The sequence below is a fragment of the Lagopus muta genome, chromosome 8 (genome assembly GCF_023343835.1).
Source record: "Lagopus muta isolate bLagMut1 chromosome 8, bLagMut1 primary, whole genome shotgun sequence".
NCBI classification, from domain to species: Eukaryota; Metazoa; Chordata; class Aves; order Galliformes; family Phasianidae; genus Lagopus; species Lagopus muta.
In genome coordinates this window covers 11,426,615-11,445,742 of record NC_064440.1, presented here as the reverse complement: position 1 = coordinate 11,445,742, position 19,128 = coordinate 11,426,615, and the positions used below count along the sequence as shown (strand labels likewise).

The window sequence follows — 19,128 nt, the reverse complement described above, 5'->3', positions numbered from 1 at the left end:
ATTAAATAATGTGGTTAAATCATTTCTCATGAAGACCATTACTCGTGTCTTACATGGCCTGACCAAATAAAAAGTAATTAAAGAAGTCAAGAAATGTGCTATTCCCTTCATGTTTTCAAAGCATGAGATACTAGCAGTATTTCAGTATCACTGCTGAAAATCAGCCTTTGTAGTGGTAAATAGTTCTTAATAATTCTCCAGCTTTGACACTGCGTAAAAATATATGGAAGATAAATCCTCCTGAGATTCATTGATTGATATCAGCATTGAGATGTAAACCAGGACTTTCTAGACAGAAGAGGCATAGTGTTAGTTTCAGGGGATGTATAGCTTCCAGAACTTCACCAGCTATCATTTTGGTCTCAGAAATGTTCAGAAATCTTTTTCTGGAATTTAGTTCAGGTACTCATTTCTCACTGCTTGGGTTTCCAGATGAGATTCCAGGTTTATAGAACTGCCTTTTATTCAGTTTTCAGTTGTTTGTTTTTTTTTTTTTCCCTGGGTGCTGTTGAGACAATTGCTCATTTATTATCAATAGTGGCATCTCTGCAAATGATTCCATGCTGAAGAGTAATTTGGTGTATGGTAGCTTCTATTCTTTGAGATGCTGCTTTTACTCTGATTGTGCATCCTGCCCCCTCCACTAAGCAGAGGTGTGTGATAAATGTTGGTGACATTAGAGCAGGGGGACGTGGGAGAGAGTGGAAAACCTCTTGCATCTTGTGGAGTATGCTAGATAAAATTGGAGGTGCAGATAAACCCATTGTGCTCACACAGTCTGAACAAGGGTTTGGAAGTCCAGTCTTTCCCCTCTGCACCCCTGTTCTGTCATTTGATAGAACCATAGTAAAACTAACTTAACAGAAAGATGCTGAAGATTTGGCTACTTGCTTGCACACCTTGTGCTTAGAGCATTTGTACCCTTGAACTGTTTTACTGTTAGATGGAGTGACTTTTTTTTTTTACTTGCCTTTTTTGTTTTTAATTAAAAAATGTAATTATAAAATCCAGGATGAGTAGTAATTAACACTTACAGAGATTGATAGCTTCCAGAAGCTACATTTTTTCAAGTGCAAGTTGACGTAAATGTACCATTTTTTTTTTCTTTCTTTCTGTGAAACCTGAACAAACCTTGAATAAATCCTATGTTTCTGGTAGAAGGAGGAAAGCCGCCAGCTGACCCAAATTCAGTACGTAGCATGGCCTGACCACGGGGTTCCTGATGATTCCAGTGATTTCCTAGACTTCGTGTGCCTCGTGCGAAAGAAGCGGGCAGGCAGAGAAGAACCTGTTGTTGTTCACTGCAGGTACCCTCTCCCTTTTTTTTTTTTTTCTTTTCAACTTCAGTAGATCACACAATTTAAATTGTTTATTATTAAATAGTTTGTCTTTGCTTTGTTGTTCGAGTAAAAGTGTAACTATAATGTGCTTTGCAGGTGACAGGAGAACTCAACTCTTACATTAAGCGATTTTTATCAAAATCATAACCATTTTTCATAAGCAGAAGTTGCTGTATTTACATTCATGAGTTTGTATGGAGGTCTTGTCTGTTTAATTTAAATGCTTATGCTAATAGGTTACACAATAAATTCAAGGAGATGGTGAAATACGCTTAGGAAACTTTTCCTTACGATAACTACTTTGCAAAGGTCTGGAGTAGCTGTACAAATAATCCATAGCAGACAATATGGATAGTAAATGCAATGAAATAACACCCTCAAGTCTGCAGATGTTTTAGGCTACATGTTGTTAATGAATACATTAGGATAACGGGTTTTTTTTTCTTGAAACATGTCACTTTTGTTGTGAATTAAAGTTATTCAGATTTCTATCCAAATTTAATGTGTTGGCTTTTCTTATGAAATAGTTTTCAAGCTAATGTAAAACAATAAAAAGCTGAAGTTTTTGTTACATTGAATTTAAACGTAATTTGAGATTACATTTACTTCAGTGCTACTCATATGAAATGTATGTGAACTCAGATTTAATGTAACAATCTACATATGAATTTCATGTGTGTAAGTTCTGGAGATGTCAAATGCCACTGAATTTTATGTAACTGGTACCTTTACATCTTGCCATGGAATGTTCATGACATCATTGAAACACACAGTAGCTTTGATGCCACCTTCTGGACAAAGATTGAAGTACTAACTTGGCCAGATTTAATTTGAAGTTATGCTTCAAAATGATAACAATTAGGCTTCAAACAGGAAGTTTATGTAAGCTAAGTTATTTAAAAGCATGAAATGATAGCCGTACAATCTGAGTTAATGATGATGTTTGAAAATATGGGTTTGGTCTTGTACTCAAATATGAGAGAACATTGGCTTTCTACTTAAAAACTGCAGCACAAATTTCTTGGATGTGAAAAATTTGAATTTGAAACAAACCATTGATGTTCACAGTTAAATATTCAGTTTTTAAGGATTTCTACTCAGTTGTAAATATGGACCTGAATAAATATGTTTGTAAATTGTTCATGGCTGGGTTGAAGTTCCTCTCCACAGTACTGACAGTTCCACCCTAATTTTTGCTCTTCTCAAGCAGGATGGAAGCTTCCTGTGACAGGTGGCTCATCTAACCTTTGTCTTCATAGTATGGGATCATACAGATCAGTCATGAGAATCCTTAAGGAGGAAGGACCATACAGCCCTTGAATGTGAGCTACATTCCAGACATTTCTTTTTATTAGGGTGTTCTCTTGTTTTGACAGTGCTGGGATTGGACGGACAGGAGTTCTTATCACCATGGAGACAGCAATGTGTCTCATTGAGTGCAATCAGCCTGTTTATCCATTAGACATTGTACGAACCATGAGAGATCAAAGAGCCATGATGATCCAAACACCTGTGAGTACCATACTTGCAATTCTGTGTTGAGGAAGAGTCTTCATGCGTTTGAAAATGCTAGAATTTCCCCTGCATTGATAATGTTTGTTTGTTTTTTGAGATAACTGCTCTGCTTCCTTAACATTCTGTTTCTAACAGGTTAAGAATTCTGAATTCTAACAGGTTAAGAATGGAGATAGAACAGACTTAGATTTTTTTTAACCTGTATCAGTCAGATGATGCTTATTTCAGAAAGCTGTTTGCTTTACATTTTTTAAAAGTGCATTAAAAGAGTCAAAATGCTCAGCTGTGCTGTCTTTCGTAGGAAGTCTTAGGGTTCTAGTTATTCCATTTTTTTGACCAATTAGTTTTTTTTTTTTTTAATTCAATCATTGGTTGTATAGTTTTACTCAATGTATTTACTGTTTAAAGGGAAAATATTCTGAAGGAAAAAAGGCACTGGGTTCAGTTTCCAATCTCTTCCACAGTTACCAGAAGCTAGTTAGTCACTGCAGTAATTTCAACAGCCTGTTGCTGTTCCTCTAACTAAACTTGAAGAGTGTATTCAGGTTGAGTGGAAAATATGTAAACCTCCATTTCTCAGCCATCTGTAGTATGGCACTGTCTAGTATTCATATTCCACTAAAAAAAAAAAAAAACAATTATTCAGGAAAGTGAGGAAACATGGGGAACAATAGAAGATGGCTTTGGCTTTCTGTGATGGCTGTATTATGAATCTGTACATCTCTACGGCATACTTTGAGAGGAGACCTTTGTTAGTATGGAAGGGGAGGTGCAGGAGTAAGAGTTATCCAAGACAACTTCTGCTGCCTTTTCCTGATTTTTGCATTTTCTGAAATATTCCTCAGTGTCCACGAGATGGCTCTATGCGTGGTTCTCCTCTGTGCTCTATGAAGAGAGTTCAGAAAGGTTCATTTAGTGAGCACTGGAGGCAAAATGTGTATTCTACATGAATATGTCTAACTCTAAGTATTTTAATTTAGATGTAATAATGCAGCATATAGTGATTGCATTGTTAGATCTGTTGCTGTGCCCATTTAAGATCTGAAATCAACAATTACTGCATTGAAAATGAAAAGGCAGGAATGCTTTTTGCTGTGCTTAATGACTGGGATTGTTTTGTTTGTTTGTTTTTTGGAACTACTATTTGTTTAAAACAAGGTGTCTTCTATGCATGCCAGTGCTAGACTTGAATATATTGCAGTTAGACATCGTATAATGTTCAGAAATTGGGTATGGGCTTTCTAAAACATGAAGCAGTGTATTTCCTCATTGTGAGAGAGAGGTGCCATTAACATGCCAAAATCCGTGCAAGCATGAAAAAGTGCTTTGCTATAGTTTGTAAATTCAAGTATATGGAAACTTTGTGTTAGTGAAACTTCAGCAGTGAAACGAAGGGCAGGAAATAACTAAATAAAAGAATGCTGTAAGTACAGGATAGGTGGGTATGACTTCTGGTATGTATTTCTAAGTGCTGTTCATTCCACTGTTCTGCTGAGAAACAAGATATTCTTATACACATGTTCTATATTTCCTAAGCTAAACTTGAAGCACAGTTCTTGGCCTGTTAAGAAAATGGGATAGGAGACAACTGGAAGCTTCTCCTACTTTCAAATGACCTACGGTTCAAATTTGTTTCTTTTCAATTAACTGAATCTACTTTTCTTTTCAGAGTCAATACAGATTTGTATGTGAAGCTATTCTGAAGGTGTATGAAGAAGGATTTATTAAACCTTTACAAGCATCACCACATAAATAAAGAGCAAAAAACCTAGGATATAAATTGAGGAACCCTGTCCTCTAAATAATGAACTGGCAGCATTCTTTGTGCCATAATACTGCTTGCAGGAAATGATAGTGAAGTACAGCAAAGAATTGACAAAGGACTTTGAAAACTTCAGCACTGTTGCACTTTACATTGAAACAAAATCAGTCTCTGAAACTCTTCTAATCTTCATCTGTTTGAAGACTTTATTTTCGTGCTTTGCTCCGAACAAACCATAAACTGAGAGAACTAATTGTGTTCAGGGTAATCTACGAGATTTCATTGTAGTGCCATATACTGCGCTTCTGGTTGAATTGCTACAAACAAGGCTTGGAATTATTTCACTCTGTTTTACACCCATGTCTCTTAAAAATGGAAAAACAAATGAAAAAATACACTAAGCCATGGTCTTTCTCCAGTGCTAGGTTTATTTACTATGTACAGACTCTCACTGTTTTGTTTTTTACAACATTAGCAATATTGCTGATACTAGATAGATACACACTGCCTACTGATGCAGCACACTTTGTCCTCCACCCTTCTTAGAGACCAGCTGGTTGTTAGAGGAGAGCTGGCATCCGTGTTAACCCAGCAGTAGCTGCATAATGCCCACTTACCAGCATCTTGTTTAAAAAAAAAAAAAGGAAAAAAGAAGAAAAAAAAAGGAAAAAGGAGAAAAAAAAAAAAAGAAAACAGTAATAATAAAAACTTTAAAAAAATAAATAAACAGCATTTCTTTGACACAGCTTGTGTGTCATACACTGGTGTATTCTGATTCATGTGACTTAAGATTATGTGATGGGAGCTAGTGCATGCATTGTCTTAACCCCTTAAGTGCCTTGAGACTTACAGCGTACATCCAGTGAAAGGCACTCATGATTCTGTGGGGGTGGTCTTGTCCTGTTGTGTTTATCTTAATGGGTTCAGATTTTAAAAACGGCCCTTGGTGCTTGGAGTATGTTACTGCAAGGGGTCATGGAAATACCATTCCCTCTTTCCTCATACGATTACCTGCGTGCTACGCTCAGTAGCGAAAGCACCTCTGCCAACTTAACGAATGAGCATTGTTTGCTGCTGTGTTGTAGTTACGTGAAAAGTCTGACACATTCCTTTATTCCTTACGACTAGTAACTTACTAGCAGCCTACTATGAAATGCTAGTAGGTCATTAGAAGCTGACACTTTGTTTTATCCTTTTATTGAGAATAGCTGTCTTACTCAATTAGAACATAACTCTTTAATAGCACTGATAATTAAGTCGAACTTACGGTCAGATGTGATTTAATTCCATTATTTGCTAACCGAGTATTTTTTTAAATCCTCATAGTTGATTTCAAGCCATTTTCGTACAGGTCTGCCTTTTATTTTTCTAATTGTTTGGGGAGGGTGGGAAGGGAGGCAAACACTATGATGCTTTCCTTTAATTCCTCCTTTAATTCCGTGATGGTCTCAGTCACCCTCTGTCATGCTTGTGCAAAGTTGTTCCAGTTGGTATGGGTTGCCTCTTATTTAAGTAGGTATAAGATTTGTAACAGATGTCTGATACAGTATCTGAGCTCACTCTAAAGACATAGATAGGTCCCGGTTTTTCATGTTTTTTCCAGTATTTTCCAGTATAGGGAGAAACCCAAGTCAGAAGCAAGGTGTCCGGTGTAATATACTGTAAGAAAACAAAATCAGTCACTTCTTTGACTGCCCTGCAACAACATAACTCTGTGTCCTCTATTTAAAAACCTTAATTTATTGGTTTCCTGAAAATGTCTGTCCAGTAATTTTTGTTATAAGCTATATAAAGCATAGAGCTGGAATGGAAATTTCTACACTAAAGTTTTTAACTATTGAATAATTATATAATATACGGTGTTCTGTGGACATCTGAAAGAGATCAGCCTTGAAATATTAAGTGAAAAGGAATTCAGGCAAAGTGAAATCCTGGCTTACGACTTAGTAATACACATGAACCACAATGCCAAATGGAAAATATAGTTTTAATTATTTTTAGAATACAAAATAATACTAGGTGGCCTGTGGCCCTGTTACTTATATTTCTAGATTTGATGCCTAAATCAATGTTTTTCCTCAGTGAAAAATGAATCTTACAAGTATCTTTGGATCTGATAAATGGAAAAAGAGTGATAAAGTAGCTTTAATCTCAGTTTCATTTTAAGCCATTTGCAACAACAACAACAAAATCTGTATTAAATTTAAAGCTTTAACTTTCATATGATGAGATTATTAGCTGAGATGCCAGCTAACTGGAAGCTTATTTTAAAGTCAGCACTTAATATCTAAAACGTAAAATAATTCATCCATTATATTGAAGTACACTTTTTTCACAGTCAAATTGTAAAGAAAAATATCATTTGCCCCATTTTTTTCCTGAGAGGAATGAGAAACTAAGTTTATAGCAACATGAATGGCGTTGGTTTGTCATATATTTAACTATTGTTATGTGAAGCTGCCAAAGCAGTTTGAGTTCAAAATACCCGTTTATACCACAATTACACGTGGGATATTTACTGGTCATCTGTCATTACTGTTCTGATGACAAATACAGGCGAGAATACGAACTTAGAATCTTCCTCTGCATTGATTTAAGCTGATCTGCTGTTATGTATTAACTAGCTGCACTGGGGGGGGAAAAAAAGGGCAAACTCAGCTGATTGATCGTCAGTTAATCAATGGCTTTTTGGCTTCTGGAAAGCCAGCAGAATGGGAACCAAAAGCTGCTTGGGAAAGAGAAGGCTGAAGGCTTCCTGCACCATAAATCATTCACTCAGATGTTTGTATTTGTTGTGGTATAAATGGCCTTCACAATATTTTTATACGGCCAAAAGAAAATAAAATCAAAATGCTAAATATTTAACTTTGGGTTATGAAGATCTGTATCATCGTTCAGACTTTCTGAAGAAGTTTTTGTATGTTTCATGCTGTACAAAACATGAATGTATCTTTCAGACAAAATGAACTGGATGTGATTGGTGTTTGTGATTGGTGTTACGACTGTTGGACTTGACGAACAATTATTTTCATACCAATTGATGAGGAAAAATGCTGGGTGGGGGGAGAAAGAGTATGTTTGTAATGCTTCCATGATACACAGATCCAGCTTAAAACAAGAAATAAGTTTCCGTTGTAAATCAGAGCAATATTATGAGAGCTTTTGCCAATGTGTAACATCGAGACTTTTTCCTTTTCAGTTCAAACTCAAAACTACCACAACCATCTCTTGTTTAAAGTGGATGTGAAGGTTCTTCTGTTAGCAGAAAAATGAGGTTCTTGAGAAGGCTTTGCGTGTTTTGGGGGAGCATTTTTACTATTGCTAAATATGAAATAAGATGCAGGTAAATCACCGACAGACTGTCAGCCAATTCCTTCTGAGAAATGCCGCATTAGATACACCAGAGAGCTGAAAATTTATCTGGAAAGCATTTGGTGGTTTAAACGGTGTGCGTGTCTGAAGCAGTAAGCCACTGCTTTAGCAAGTTCTGTTTTTAGCTATTTTCTCCTACTTCTGACTAACAGTTTGGTTTTATTACACCACATTTAATGCTAACTGAAGGTTCTCCTGCGTTTCTCTGTTAAATCTTAGAAGCTTACATCTCATATAGGCTAAAATATATCTAGAATAACTGATTATGTCCTGGTGCACCACCCGAGAGAGAAGGGGTGAGAAAGCAGTAGGGAGATGAAGGTATGTGAGGTGTTTCTTGTGGAAACAGGCAGCTTTCCTTGGAGAGCTTCTGAAAAGCTGTGTGGAGGCCAAGGCCCAGCAGTACTGCCCAGGGAGATGGGAAGTAGAGAAGGTCCTGCATAGTGATGCCAGACCTCCAGGCATGCTGTGGAGCTGAACTATGTGATATTTTTGTTTGTGTAGGTGTGTGGGCAATAGTTGGTGGCTCAGGGAATTGGTGCGAGCGTGAAAAATACAGATGCACCATCCACAGATCTCCATGCAAAAGCAGGTTGTCCCATACTTACGGTGTAGTTGTGACTGTAGAGCTGTTACTGCAGGCCATCTGAAGGACCATCAGCCCTGAGCATAAACGGAGGAATTGAATATTGTCCAAATTCAAGATCTGTTTATTAGGATTTCCACACAGAAAAGGAATGGTGCCTTCTTAGGGCATTTGCAGTGTTTTTGTACTGTGCAGGTCCCCAGCAGGCTGGGTGTGTTTGCTAATTTTAGAACCCACCTTTTATCTTGAGACTTGGAAAGCTGTTTTCCATTGCTATCTTCAATGCTGGGGTCAAATATCAAAATCTGATAAGAAGATGTTCATTGATTAAATGTAGATCTTGCATGAAATTGCACAGATTGTAATTAGTGGTGATTGGGGAAGCTGTTAAAGGAGAAAAGAGTCTGTTTTAATGCAGTGTTTTGTCCAATCTCATTTATCTCTATCACCACTGCACTTCAGCTCTGTGCTAGCTGCTACCACAGTGTGCATCTTCAGTTTGTTGGGCTTCTCCAGCTACAAACTGCAGCAGTGCATAACCTGCAAGCTCCAGCTGCTCTCTGAAGCATCACTTGCTCATTGAGAGCTCAGTTGGTAAGAGTTTCAGGAGGAAAACACGCACCTTTTCAATAAAAAGTACGTCCTCTTTGTTTTCTCTGAGCCATGTAGCCTAATAAATGTAATAAAATATCCATCATTCCTGTATTCTGTAAGATGAAGTTTGGTTTCATGGGCTGGCTGACAGTTTGCTGCTGGTGGTATTTCATATTTAGCAAGCTTGTGTTTTAAAGGATGATTTTTCTCAAAGTGTTTTGATGTTTGAATAGTAGCACTTTATCTCATGCTTACTACTGACTGAACTATTGGAAAAAATAAATTGGGTTTGGAGAGAGATGCGCAATGGGTTTCTGTGCGGAGATGATTTGGGTTACGCTGCGGTACGAACGCTTTCAGCTGCTCCAACCACGTCTGCGTTACTTTTGGTGTATTTGAGGGCTTTTCAGAAAGCAGATGATTAACAACTGATGGTTTCGATTGTCCTGTCATAAGAACGTAAAAGCTTGCATTTCCAAAAAGTGCAAATAGAAATACTGAGTACTGGTACACTGATCCGTGGTCTCTCTCAGCTGCAGATTAGCTGTGTTTACTGTAGATGTTTCTGCTAAGCCTTGTTTTTAACATCAGACCAATTGCCTGGAAATCTGTTTATTTGTTTTACTTTGGATTTTGATAACCAAAAGTAATGCACAACAAAGTTTAAAGATGATGTCTCTTCTTCCCTCTTCTGCCTGGGCCGGGGGGCTGAGACAAAAGCGAAAGGCTTTCAACTGTTTACATTAAGCTGTTTTCTCTAAGGAGAGTATATCCACAAAGAGTAGACTATAAACTGTCCAGTGCAGCGATCACAGTATGCTGGGGCACCACATAACAACCCATCACAGGAAAAGTAAGGTAAGAAAACAAAGTTCGTTCTTGCATCCGATGCATTCAGAAGTTGGTCTTGTTTGGTTTGGTTTGTCTGCCAGTGATCCCATTTTCACCAGTCAGTTTGGCAGAGCTCTTTGTGTAAGGTTTGGGGTTTTTTGTTTTGTTTTGTTTCTGTAACAGGTGCTATATACTCTGTGTAAATCCAAAGGGAAGAATGTTACCTAGATCACTATTAACAATCAGATGGTGGCAATATCTTTTGCTAGTTCCTTCTACTGATTAGCTTCCACTTCAGCTGTGGCTCTCAGCATCTCCGTGTCATCATCCCAAGGAGGGGTGGCTGTGAATAGGACACCTCGGAGCTGAACAGCTTCAGCTGTAAGGCTGCCTGCTGCCCCATTAGCACGGCAGAAGGGTCCGTTCCCCTGAGCAGATTTCTGCCTATAGACATGAAGGCCTGCAGTGGGCTAGGGGACGCTAAAACACCCACTTGTTGGCTTCAACAGATTGGAAATGATGGAAACTTGAAATGGGTCAACACTGGACGAAGTAAAAAGGATTCAGCTTTGGTCACTGCAGCTGCTGTATGCGTTAAGGGCCTTAGGCATTTGTCCTTAGTTGGATAAAATGAAATTCTTTGCCATTAAGTGACACAGTGACGTCCTACCGAAAAACCAGCAGTTCCCAGCACCGATATGCGAGTTAACATTAACAGGTCTTGTTTCAGTCTTAGGTAAAATCTCATTTTATTATGTGAAGAAAAAAAAAAAAAAGCTGTTATGCATATTTTGTGGATATATTTAATTTCAGTTGACAAATAGTTGTCTGGGTACAGACTTGAAAAAATATATATAGTTTACTTGTGGATCTTAATTGTTTAATTGCAAAATAAAGATGTGCTTTAGTAATTCCACTCTCCGGCCCTTTTCTCGCCATCCCCGGGCGCCTCTCGGGCCGCCCCGCAGCGCCGCGCCCCGCCGGCCGCTACCACCTGGCGGCTCGGGGCGGGGGCGGCCCCGGCTCCACCCCGCAAAGGGGCGGTGGCCTCGTCCGTCCCCTCCGCGCGTCGCTTCCCGCCGCGGTCGTCGTGTCGTCCCTTCCTCGGCCCGGAACCGCCGCCGGCAGCCCGCAGGTGAGTGAGTAACGCGGCCGGGCGCGGCGGGCTCTTTCCCTCCTGAGGTCCTCCCGCATCGCTCCGCCATGTTGCCGGGCCCGCCCCCCCGCTCCCGGCCCGCCCCGTGCAGCCGCCGCGCCGCACGGCCCCGGCGCGACGCCGCCGCCAGGTGAGGGGTCCGGCCCTGAGGGGAGGCGGGGGTCGGGGTCGGGCCGCGGGGCGAGCGCCGGGAGCGGCCTCGTACGGAGGCGGGCGCCATGGCCGCGGGTGGGAGCTCTGCGTCCCGCCGCCCGGCCGGGGGGAGGTTTCTGCGATAAAATCTGTGTAAAACCCTTTGGTCCGCGAGCACGACGCCGCCGCGAGCTCCGAGGTTTGTCTTCTGGCTCGGAGAGCAGCGCTGCGTCTCGTTAAGAAGGCGTTTGGTGTCAGCCGCGGGCTGTACGAGGGCTGCGCGGCGCCGGGCTGCGCCCTGCACGGCTGCACGTCCTCCGGGGTCACCGGCAGTCACTGGAAGCCGGAGCTGCCCGAACAGCGGGTGTGCGCAGCTCTACGGGCGTCCCGTTGGTGCTTCGTTAGAAGCGCTTGAGTTGGAAGGGACCTTTACAGTCACCTAGCCCAACTTCCTGCAGCCAACAAGGAAATTTCAGTCCCCGACGTCTTTTTATTGCTGATCCTTTCTTAGCAGTTAATAATAATAATAATAATCATGATTATTACGTCTCTCATTCCCACGACAACCTAACCCAAGCCTTTTCTCGCATTTCCCAGCCAAGATGCTGAGCTTCTTCCGCCGGACGCTGGGGCGCCGCTCCATGCGCAGGCATGCGGAGCGGGAGCGGCTGCGTGAAGCCCAGAGGGCTGCCACCCACATCCCGGCAGCTGGAGATGCCAGGTCGGTCATCACCTGCCGTGTGGCTCTGCTGGATGGCACCGACGTCAGCGTGGATCTGCCGGTACGACCCTGGGGCGGTTCTGCTTGATAGCTTGTGTTGAGCTGTTGGAGCTTTTTGTTGTTTTGTGGGCTAGATAGGGGGTATCTGTTTGTTACTGTATTAGCGTTGTGCTTTGAGTTCTGCTAAGTCACTGGGCACAAAAACAATCATTGAATGAATGAGTTGGAAGAGCAACGTAAGGATCATTGAGTCTAACTCTTGGCTCCATACTGAGCCACCTAAAGGTATTGGAGAAACGGCTGCTGTCATTGCTCACCACAACTTGTGTTGCACGGTGTCACTATGCCTTCAGTCAGTGCTTCCTGGGGTGTTTATGAAGTAAGGGAAAGACATGTAGGTCCTGGAGTGCATCCAGAGAAGGGCAGTGAAACTGTGAGTGATCTGGAGCACAGGTCTTACAGGGTGCTGCTGAGGGAACTGGGATTGTGCAGTCTGGAGAAGAGGAGGCTCAGGGGAGGTCTTACAACTCTCTGTAACTCCCTGAAAGGAGGCTGCAACAAGTGGGGGTTGGTCTCTTCTCCCAGATAACAGCAATGAGATGAGAGGTGTTTGCCTCAAATTGTGCCGGCGAGGTTCAGACTGGGTTTTAGGAAACTTTTTTTCTCAGAAAGGTTAGTGAGGTATTGGCACAGGCTGCCCAGAGAGGTGGTGGAGGCACCGTCCCTGGAGGTGTTCACTAAGAACCATGGAGATGTGGCAACTGAGGGTAGTGGTCAGCAGGCATGGTGGGGATGGGCTGACAGTTGAACGAGGTGTCTTTTTGAACCTTAACGATTCTATGGTCTTTAGAAAGTATTCAGTAGTTCTTGACTGGATGTGCGCATAGCCATTCACTGTTGACACACAGCAGAATATCAGGAATTATTTGTTGGGCTGTTTTTTGTGTATGCCAGGATGCAGTTCTTATCTTCAGCATGGGAGGGGACAAGAAGAATTCTATTTCCTTCTCCTCCTCAGGGCAGATTGCTATGCCCTTGCTGTATGTAGTGCTTTGTTGGGAGTGAGGTGTTAGCCACTGGTTTGCATTTCTAAGGCTCCTTTAATGTGCACGTGTCTGTGTTTAATGATAACTTGGGTTTAGTCCACAGGACAAGCAGTAGCAACAGGAGCCTTGTGCTCAGCTTTTCCAGGTCCCATGTCGGCAACTCATGCAGAGCTCACATAGCACAGTTAGGAAGCCGTGTGTCTTGGAGGCCTTCTGAGCAGTTCTGTAGGATTTTGCCTTTAACAGCAGTGGTGCTGGTGTTGGAACTGTTGGCTAGAAAGAGCATGCAGAGCAGCCATTCTTAACATGATTTTTCTTTCCTTCTTCCCTTAATTCAAACACATTTCTGGAATTGAGTGCGAGGCAGCCTAAGGAAAGCCCAAAGGGGTGCTGAGCTGAGCAGCGTTGTGTCCTGCTGTATCCAAAAATCTGAGTAACACAGTGTGGAAGGAATAGCTAGGCATCTCTGTTTGCCAAGTGGCTGTATGGACAGGCATTTAGAGGGTAATAAAACTAATTTGTTTGTTTCTGAAACAGCGTAATGGACGTGTCCAATGCTGCCTAGTGCCTAGGATGTTTGATTTGAGGCCAGGAATGCCCACAAACACTTGATAGAAAGTGTTGCACTTAAAAAGTACTCAGGTTTAAATAAGTGTCACCACATAACCAGAGTAGGGATCTTTGGGGCTGAAGTTGGCTCTGCTAGGTGCCTGTAACAACATTTCTGAGGCTCCGGGGAGCATAAATTGAGCCTGAAGAGGAGTCGTGACCTCCCATCTGGGCTATAGACTTAGGTCAGGGTGTAGTGGTAACTATTCTTTTTTGCAGGAAACAGTCACTTTTTTTGCACTGCTGTTTTTTTCTTTGTAAGCCAATAGAAAGCCTTGTCCAGGAACATCTAGGTTCACGAGTAACAGTAAACAAACAAGCTAAATCTGCATAGTAAGGTGCCATAATTACAGCCCGCTGTCAGTGGCTGACACACTAGTTTCTTTGGTGATTAAAATACAATAAATTAGAAGTAAATTAAATGTTTAATTTCAGACTGTGTCTCACATTGCTCGTATTTGGAGGTTGAATTGGGAGCAGGAAGAGGAAGGAGTGGAGGGTACAAAATCCTGAAGAAACAGTTTCTTTCTAAAATCTAAAGCTAAATGAAAAGCCCACGTGTGCACATGGAGGTGTTTTTTTTTCCTTTTACGAGAACTTTCTGAGAGAATAATCGGCCCCTTTGAGCTGAGGCATTTTCCAGGACTGGTTCTGTTACTTTGGCAGTAGGTTTGGTTTAGAATGGGCTCTTGTTTTCTCAGGCTCCCTGGGATCTGCCAGTTCAGTCGTGCGTAGTGCTATTGTCTAACTCAGTTCTGCAAAACCATCTTACCCAAAAAAATAAATAACAGAAAGTGTTTCCTAAGACTGAATCATTCAGCAAACAAGTTAGTTCACAGCTGGAGAAAGAGCTGGCTTGGCAGGATGGAGAGGGCAAAAGCCAGTGCTTCACCTTTGTTAACCCACAGTACAGAAACACTTGATGCTGGCATGACTTGCTGCTGCCGCAAATGTTGCTTTCCGCAGTGAAAGAAGATGTTGCTTTCCATATTGCGTTTGTCCTTGTTTCCTTGTGCCCCTTGGCAGAACAGACCTGTGGTTTTTTGGCAGTCAGGCAGTAAGTTCAGGCAGGAAAACGCTGTGAAAAATAATCAATGTGATTTTGTTCCGCTTCCAGCTGGAGCCATTGTCCAATCTGGTTCCCCGTGTGCCTCCCCAAATGTGGTGAAGAAGCACTTAGAGACAGTGTGAGATTTATGCTGGCTTGTTAAGCTGTAGCTTTGTGAAGAATGTGCCACCGAAAGAACAGTGTTCCAGTACTGTGGCCGTTCTTAGGGCTGACTACATGGGTGATTGCTGAATTTCTGTTTCAGTAACGTACTCTGTGGCCTCTTGTGTAAGCCAAGCATGTTTTGGAGCCTTTTTAAGGAGCAGAGGCTGATGTTTGGGCAAATACTGACAATGAAACAGAAGGGTCGTGTTGTAAATTGAGCTTAATTTATTAAACAGAGCCAGAGCTTGAGCAGTAACCCTGCTTTTTGTCCGCTGATCTTATCTGTGGTGCCTGTCAAGCCCCTTCATCTGTCTGCTTTTCTATTTCTTCTGTTCATTCTAATTACAAAACTGCCTAACTTGAACTGTTCCTCAAGGCTACAGCCCTGTGCACTACGTAGACTACGTAGACATAGAAGAATCTACGTATTTTGCAGCTGTGTCAATGATTAAAGAGTCTCAGTGCTATGTGTGCTATTTCCTGTCACCTCGGTGCGTTCAGAACAGGGAATGTGAGCTTCACACAGCTTATCACGGTTCCTCTGGGGCAGATGGAAGAGTTCCTTTTTTTCTCCAGTCTTCATTTCGGATTCTAAGGTTGTGTTGGGACCTGGTGGTTCTCCCTGGCTGTTACAGCTTGTTTTTATTGTTCTTTTTGAAGCCTGATGTTTGTCCAAAGGCATTCAATGATTTTTGTCTGACCGACATATGTAGTAAAACACGGAGGCGTTGATTTTGAGGTTTGGTTGTGCTTTGTTTTAAAAGTGTGTGGATGGATTCATGTGGAGAACGAGTGCAGCCCTGCAGCAGCAAGCGTATGGGAAATCCATGCTCTGTGGAAACCAAGGACTTTGTTTAAACAAAAAAGAAAGCAAAAAAAAAAAAAAAAAAGAAACCCTGATTCCACTTAACTTATTAACCCACAGTTTGCATAATCTTCTGGTGGATGATGGAGCATTAATTATGTTCCAGTTGCTGTGTATCCAACCTGAGTTTGAGGCAGGAGTTACCTATAGGCAGCTCCTTGAGGTGTGAGCTCCAGGGAGGATGGCTCAGCTGGAACCCCAGCAGCTTTCTGCCCTAAATATTCCTTCCTTCCACCTGTGTGCTGTTCAGCATGGAGACGGCCCTTGTCCTTGTTTTCACAAAGTATGGTTAAAACAAGGTCTTATGTAAACCAGCTGCAGAGCGCAGCAGAATTGTAGGATTTAGCCAAGCTATTTTGGAGTAATGCTCACAAAATAAGATTAAAAGGGCTGTGCTTTGTTGATTATTTAAAATTAAGGAATCGTAGAATGGCCTGGGTTGAAAAGGACCACAATGATCGCCTAGTTTCAACCCCCCTGCTATGTGCAGGGTCACCAACCACCAGATGAGGCTGCCCACAGCCACATCCAGCCTGGCCTTAAAAGCCTCCAGGGATGGGGCATTCACAGCCTCCTTGGGCAACCTGTTCCAGTGCCTCACCACCCTCTGTGTGAAAAACTTATTCCTAATATCCAACCTAAACCTCCCCTGTCTCAGTTTAAAACCATTTCCTCTTGTCCTATCACTATCCACCCTTGTAAACAGTCAAAACTGTGTGGAACACCACAGAATGTGGCAGCAAACCATTAGCAGTGCTGCTGGCTTTTTGTGTGGAAGGAAATGATCTGTGCTGATCTGGCTGTGAGATCAGAGATGTGTTGTGATAGTTGTTTTTACTTAATAATCCAGTCTGGTTTTCTAAGCTCGTAAAATACTTGTGGCTCCTTGCTTGAGTACTTGTGGTTGTGAATATGAAGTGCAGACTGCTTTCTGTAATACAGATACTGCTTAAGGAGAAAATCTAGGAACGCCAGAGATGTTGGAAAATTTAGTTTTGTAGCAGGCTAGATTTTAAATTTTCAAACCGTATCTCAGCTGGCAAAAAACAGTGAGTAAATAAATAGCATTTGTTTGTGTGTGTATTCAGACCGTGACAGTTTGGATGCTCAGGGCTGACCCCAGCATTTGGGGTTTGCTGTGCTGCAGGATGCTCAATTGTCCCCAAAGGTTTAGCATTCCTGACTTGCTGCATAACAGTGTGTTTTGGCCCAAGCACTGCTTTCTGCTGAACTGCCCGGTCATTTGCTCTTAACAAGCTGAGAACCCTGCAGTGCAACACCAGCCCAAAGTGTTTGGGGCAGGTGTTTAGCTGCTAAGGTTTAATGCTGGGCTAGCAACTCAGAAATGAGTATATCAGAAAAAAATGTTAGGGAAGACAAAAGTGGATTAAATCAAATGTGTGACCATAAATTGGTCTCTGCTGGGGGTTAGGTATGAGTTCTGCCAAAATAAGCTGGCAGGTAGGAGTGTTTTGAATCTTTACTCTTCTTACAGGCTCAGTAAGCCTGAGCACAGTGCGTTGAAACCCTTCTGTATGGTATTCTAATGGACTTAGGGTTACAGCGGGTGTGAAATCAGCTCCCCTGGCTGCACTGAGCAGAGTGGTTAGTAGTAGTTCATTGGCAACTATTAAGCAGGCTGAAAATATTTGTCCTGCGAGAGCAATCCAAACCCTGCTGCAGGGAGAGGAGAAAAGGGAAGAGCAGAAGGTAACAACCAGGTGAAAATGTCATTTACATTGAGTATTGCCACTGGAGAATTAGGGGAACTTCCACCAGATCACGCAGTGGAAGCGTATCTTTGAAAATGGAATAAGGAAGGAGGACTTCAATAAGCCTTGAAGAGTTTGAACTTAACACTGGGGAGCGTGTGAAACTTTTGCTGACCTACACCGAATACACAGCTGAGGGTTTCAGTCACATGCAAAGTGCTGCATAATTAATTCTGTGCTGACAACTCGGTGATTTAAGTCAGAAGGCAGCCAGCAGCCCTGGAAAACCTCCTGCTGCTGCTTCGAAGCTGTTCTTCTGCATTGCTCACTCTGAGCCCACTCCCAGTGAACCTTCAGTGCTGCTGAGACTGGCATCCCGCTGAGCTGCAGCAGGGAATCCACCCGCTGTGGGTGTGCGTTTCACTTGTTGCTTCCTCAGGTGGTGTGTGCCATAACTCCAGCTCTGAGTTAAGCTGCTCCGTTGCCTGTCCCCAGCAGGGCTATGAGCCTTGGTGTTTGGCTGGGATAAGTGGTTAATGACAGTCCTAAGGAGCGACTTCATGCAGAATTGAGAAGAATCTAAAATATTATGCAGAATAAGGTGGAAATGTCCCTTTAGTTTTAAATCAGGTGCAGAATGCTTTGTGCAAGATAAAGCCGCCTTCTAGTTTTGCTGTTGCAAATGATGATTTAATTTTACTTCTGTCTGTATATTGTGTGCTTAAGAAGAAAATATAGTGTGTGCCAGGAACATCTCAGTAGAACCAGTGCCTTGCCCTTTGCAGATAGACATCACTGACTCAAGTCGTGGATGAGATGTTTTTACCTGCAGGCGATTTGCCTTAAGGCTGCTGCTGGGAGAGTCTCGCTGCTGTCTAGCAAATCTGTTGCTGTCCAAAAAGCACTTATCTCATGTCCAAAAAGCACTTTATTTCACATCAACAGATAAAATTGCCCGGGATGAGTTTGATGAGGTGTACATCTCAACGTAGTCATTGTACTTTTTATCCCGGTGTATTTTTATGAAGGAGTTCTTACCATGAAAAATGCATGTGGTATCAAACCTGCTTAGTGTTATGTACGTGCTTTCTCTTTAAAAGGCTTAATTAATTTTTGATTTTTTAGATCATCACTTTAAAAGCAGTGTTTACATGGGACTGGAGCTAAGGTTTTGTCATAAATTATGTATGTGCATATGCAATGGCTTTTTGCAGCTTCAAGTTGAGCTTTATGTAAATGCCTTATCTTAAGTACTGTTTGTTGAAGTTCCTTGCCCCAGACTGTTTCCTGGCAGTCACTAGAAGCACTTGCTAATGGAATGCTATATCCTAATTCAGCCTGCTTTTCTATCCACTTGTGAGTTGCCTAGACAGCAAACTGGTGATTTCTACGGTAACTTCTTCTATAATTCACTCTGAAAATGTTTCACTGTGTTCGATATTGTCAGTGACACCAGTTGTGTTTCCCATTCCTTATCAATGGATAAGGAAAGCCTGAAAGGGACGGTGATTAAATGATATTCTAATACTGTCAGCCTTGTCAAGTCCATGTGAATACCTTCCGAAAAAGGGCATTATCACAGAATCACAGGATGGCCAGGGTTGGAAGGGACCTCGAGGATCGTGAAACTCCAACCTCCCTGCCACAGGCAGGGCCACCAACCTCCCCATTTAA

At 42.1% G+C, this 19,128-nt stretch overlaps 2 protein-coding genes across 10 annotated transcripts in view; both read left to right on the top strand.

The window, feature by feature from the left end:
• The window catches only part of PTPN4 (protein tyrosine phosphatase non-receptor type 4), a 98,669-nt gene extending 89,202 nt beyond the window's left edge, over positions 1–9,467 (top strand). For all 4 annotated transcript variants that reach the window (XM_048953769.1, XM_048953770.1, XM_048953766.1 and 1 more), the window contains 3 exons: positions 1,159–1,307; positions 2,717–2,852; positions 4,525–9,467. In XM_048953769.1, the coding sequence (XP_048809726.1) occupies positions 1,159–1,307; positions 2,717–2,852; positions 4,525–4,611 (372 nt within the window). In that variant the 3' untranslated portion in view covers positions 4,612–9,467. The remainder of the gene's footprint in view (positions 1–1,158; positions 1,308–2,716; positions 2,853–4,524) is intronic.
• Positions 9,468–11,029: 1,562 nt separating this feature from the next.
• The window catches only part of EPB41L5 (erythrocyte membrane protein band 4.1 like 5), a 49,445-nt gene continuing 41,346 nt past the window's right edge, over positions 11,030–19,128 (top strand). For 2 of the 6 annotated variants that reach the window (XR_007378746.1, XM_048954157.1), the window contains exons 1-2: positions 11,370–11,487; positions 11,886–12,070. Coding sequence is in view for 5 of the 6 variants with exons in the window: in XM_048954157.1 (XP_048810114.1) it covers positions 11,891–12,070 (180 nt within the window). In the remaining variant the exon portion in view is untranslated. Of the gene's footprint in view, positions 11,136–11,225; positions 11,287–11,365; positions 11,488–11,885; positions 12,071–19,128 lie in introns of those variants that run through there. The other 4 variants (XM_048954154.1, XM_048954155.1, XM_048954153.1 and 1 more) reach the window with 4 other exon arrangements.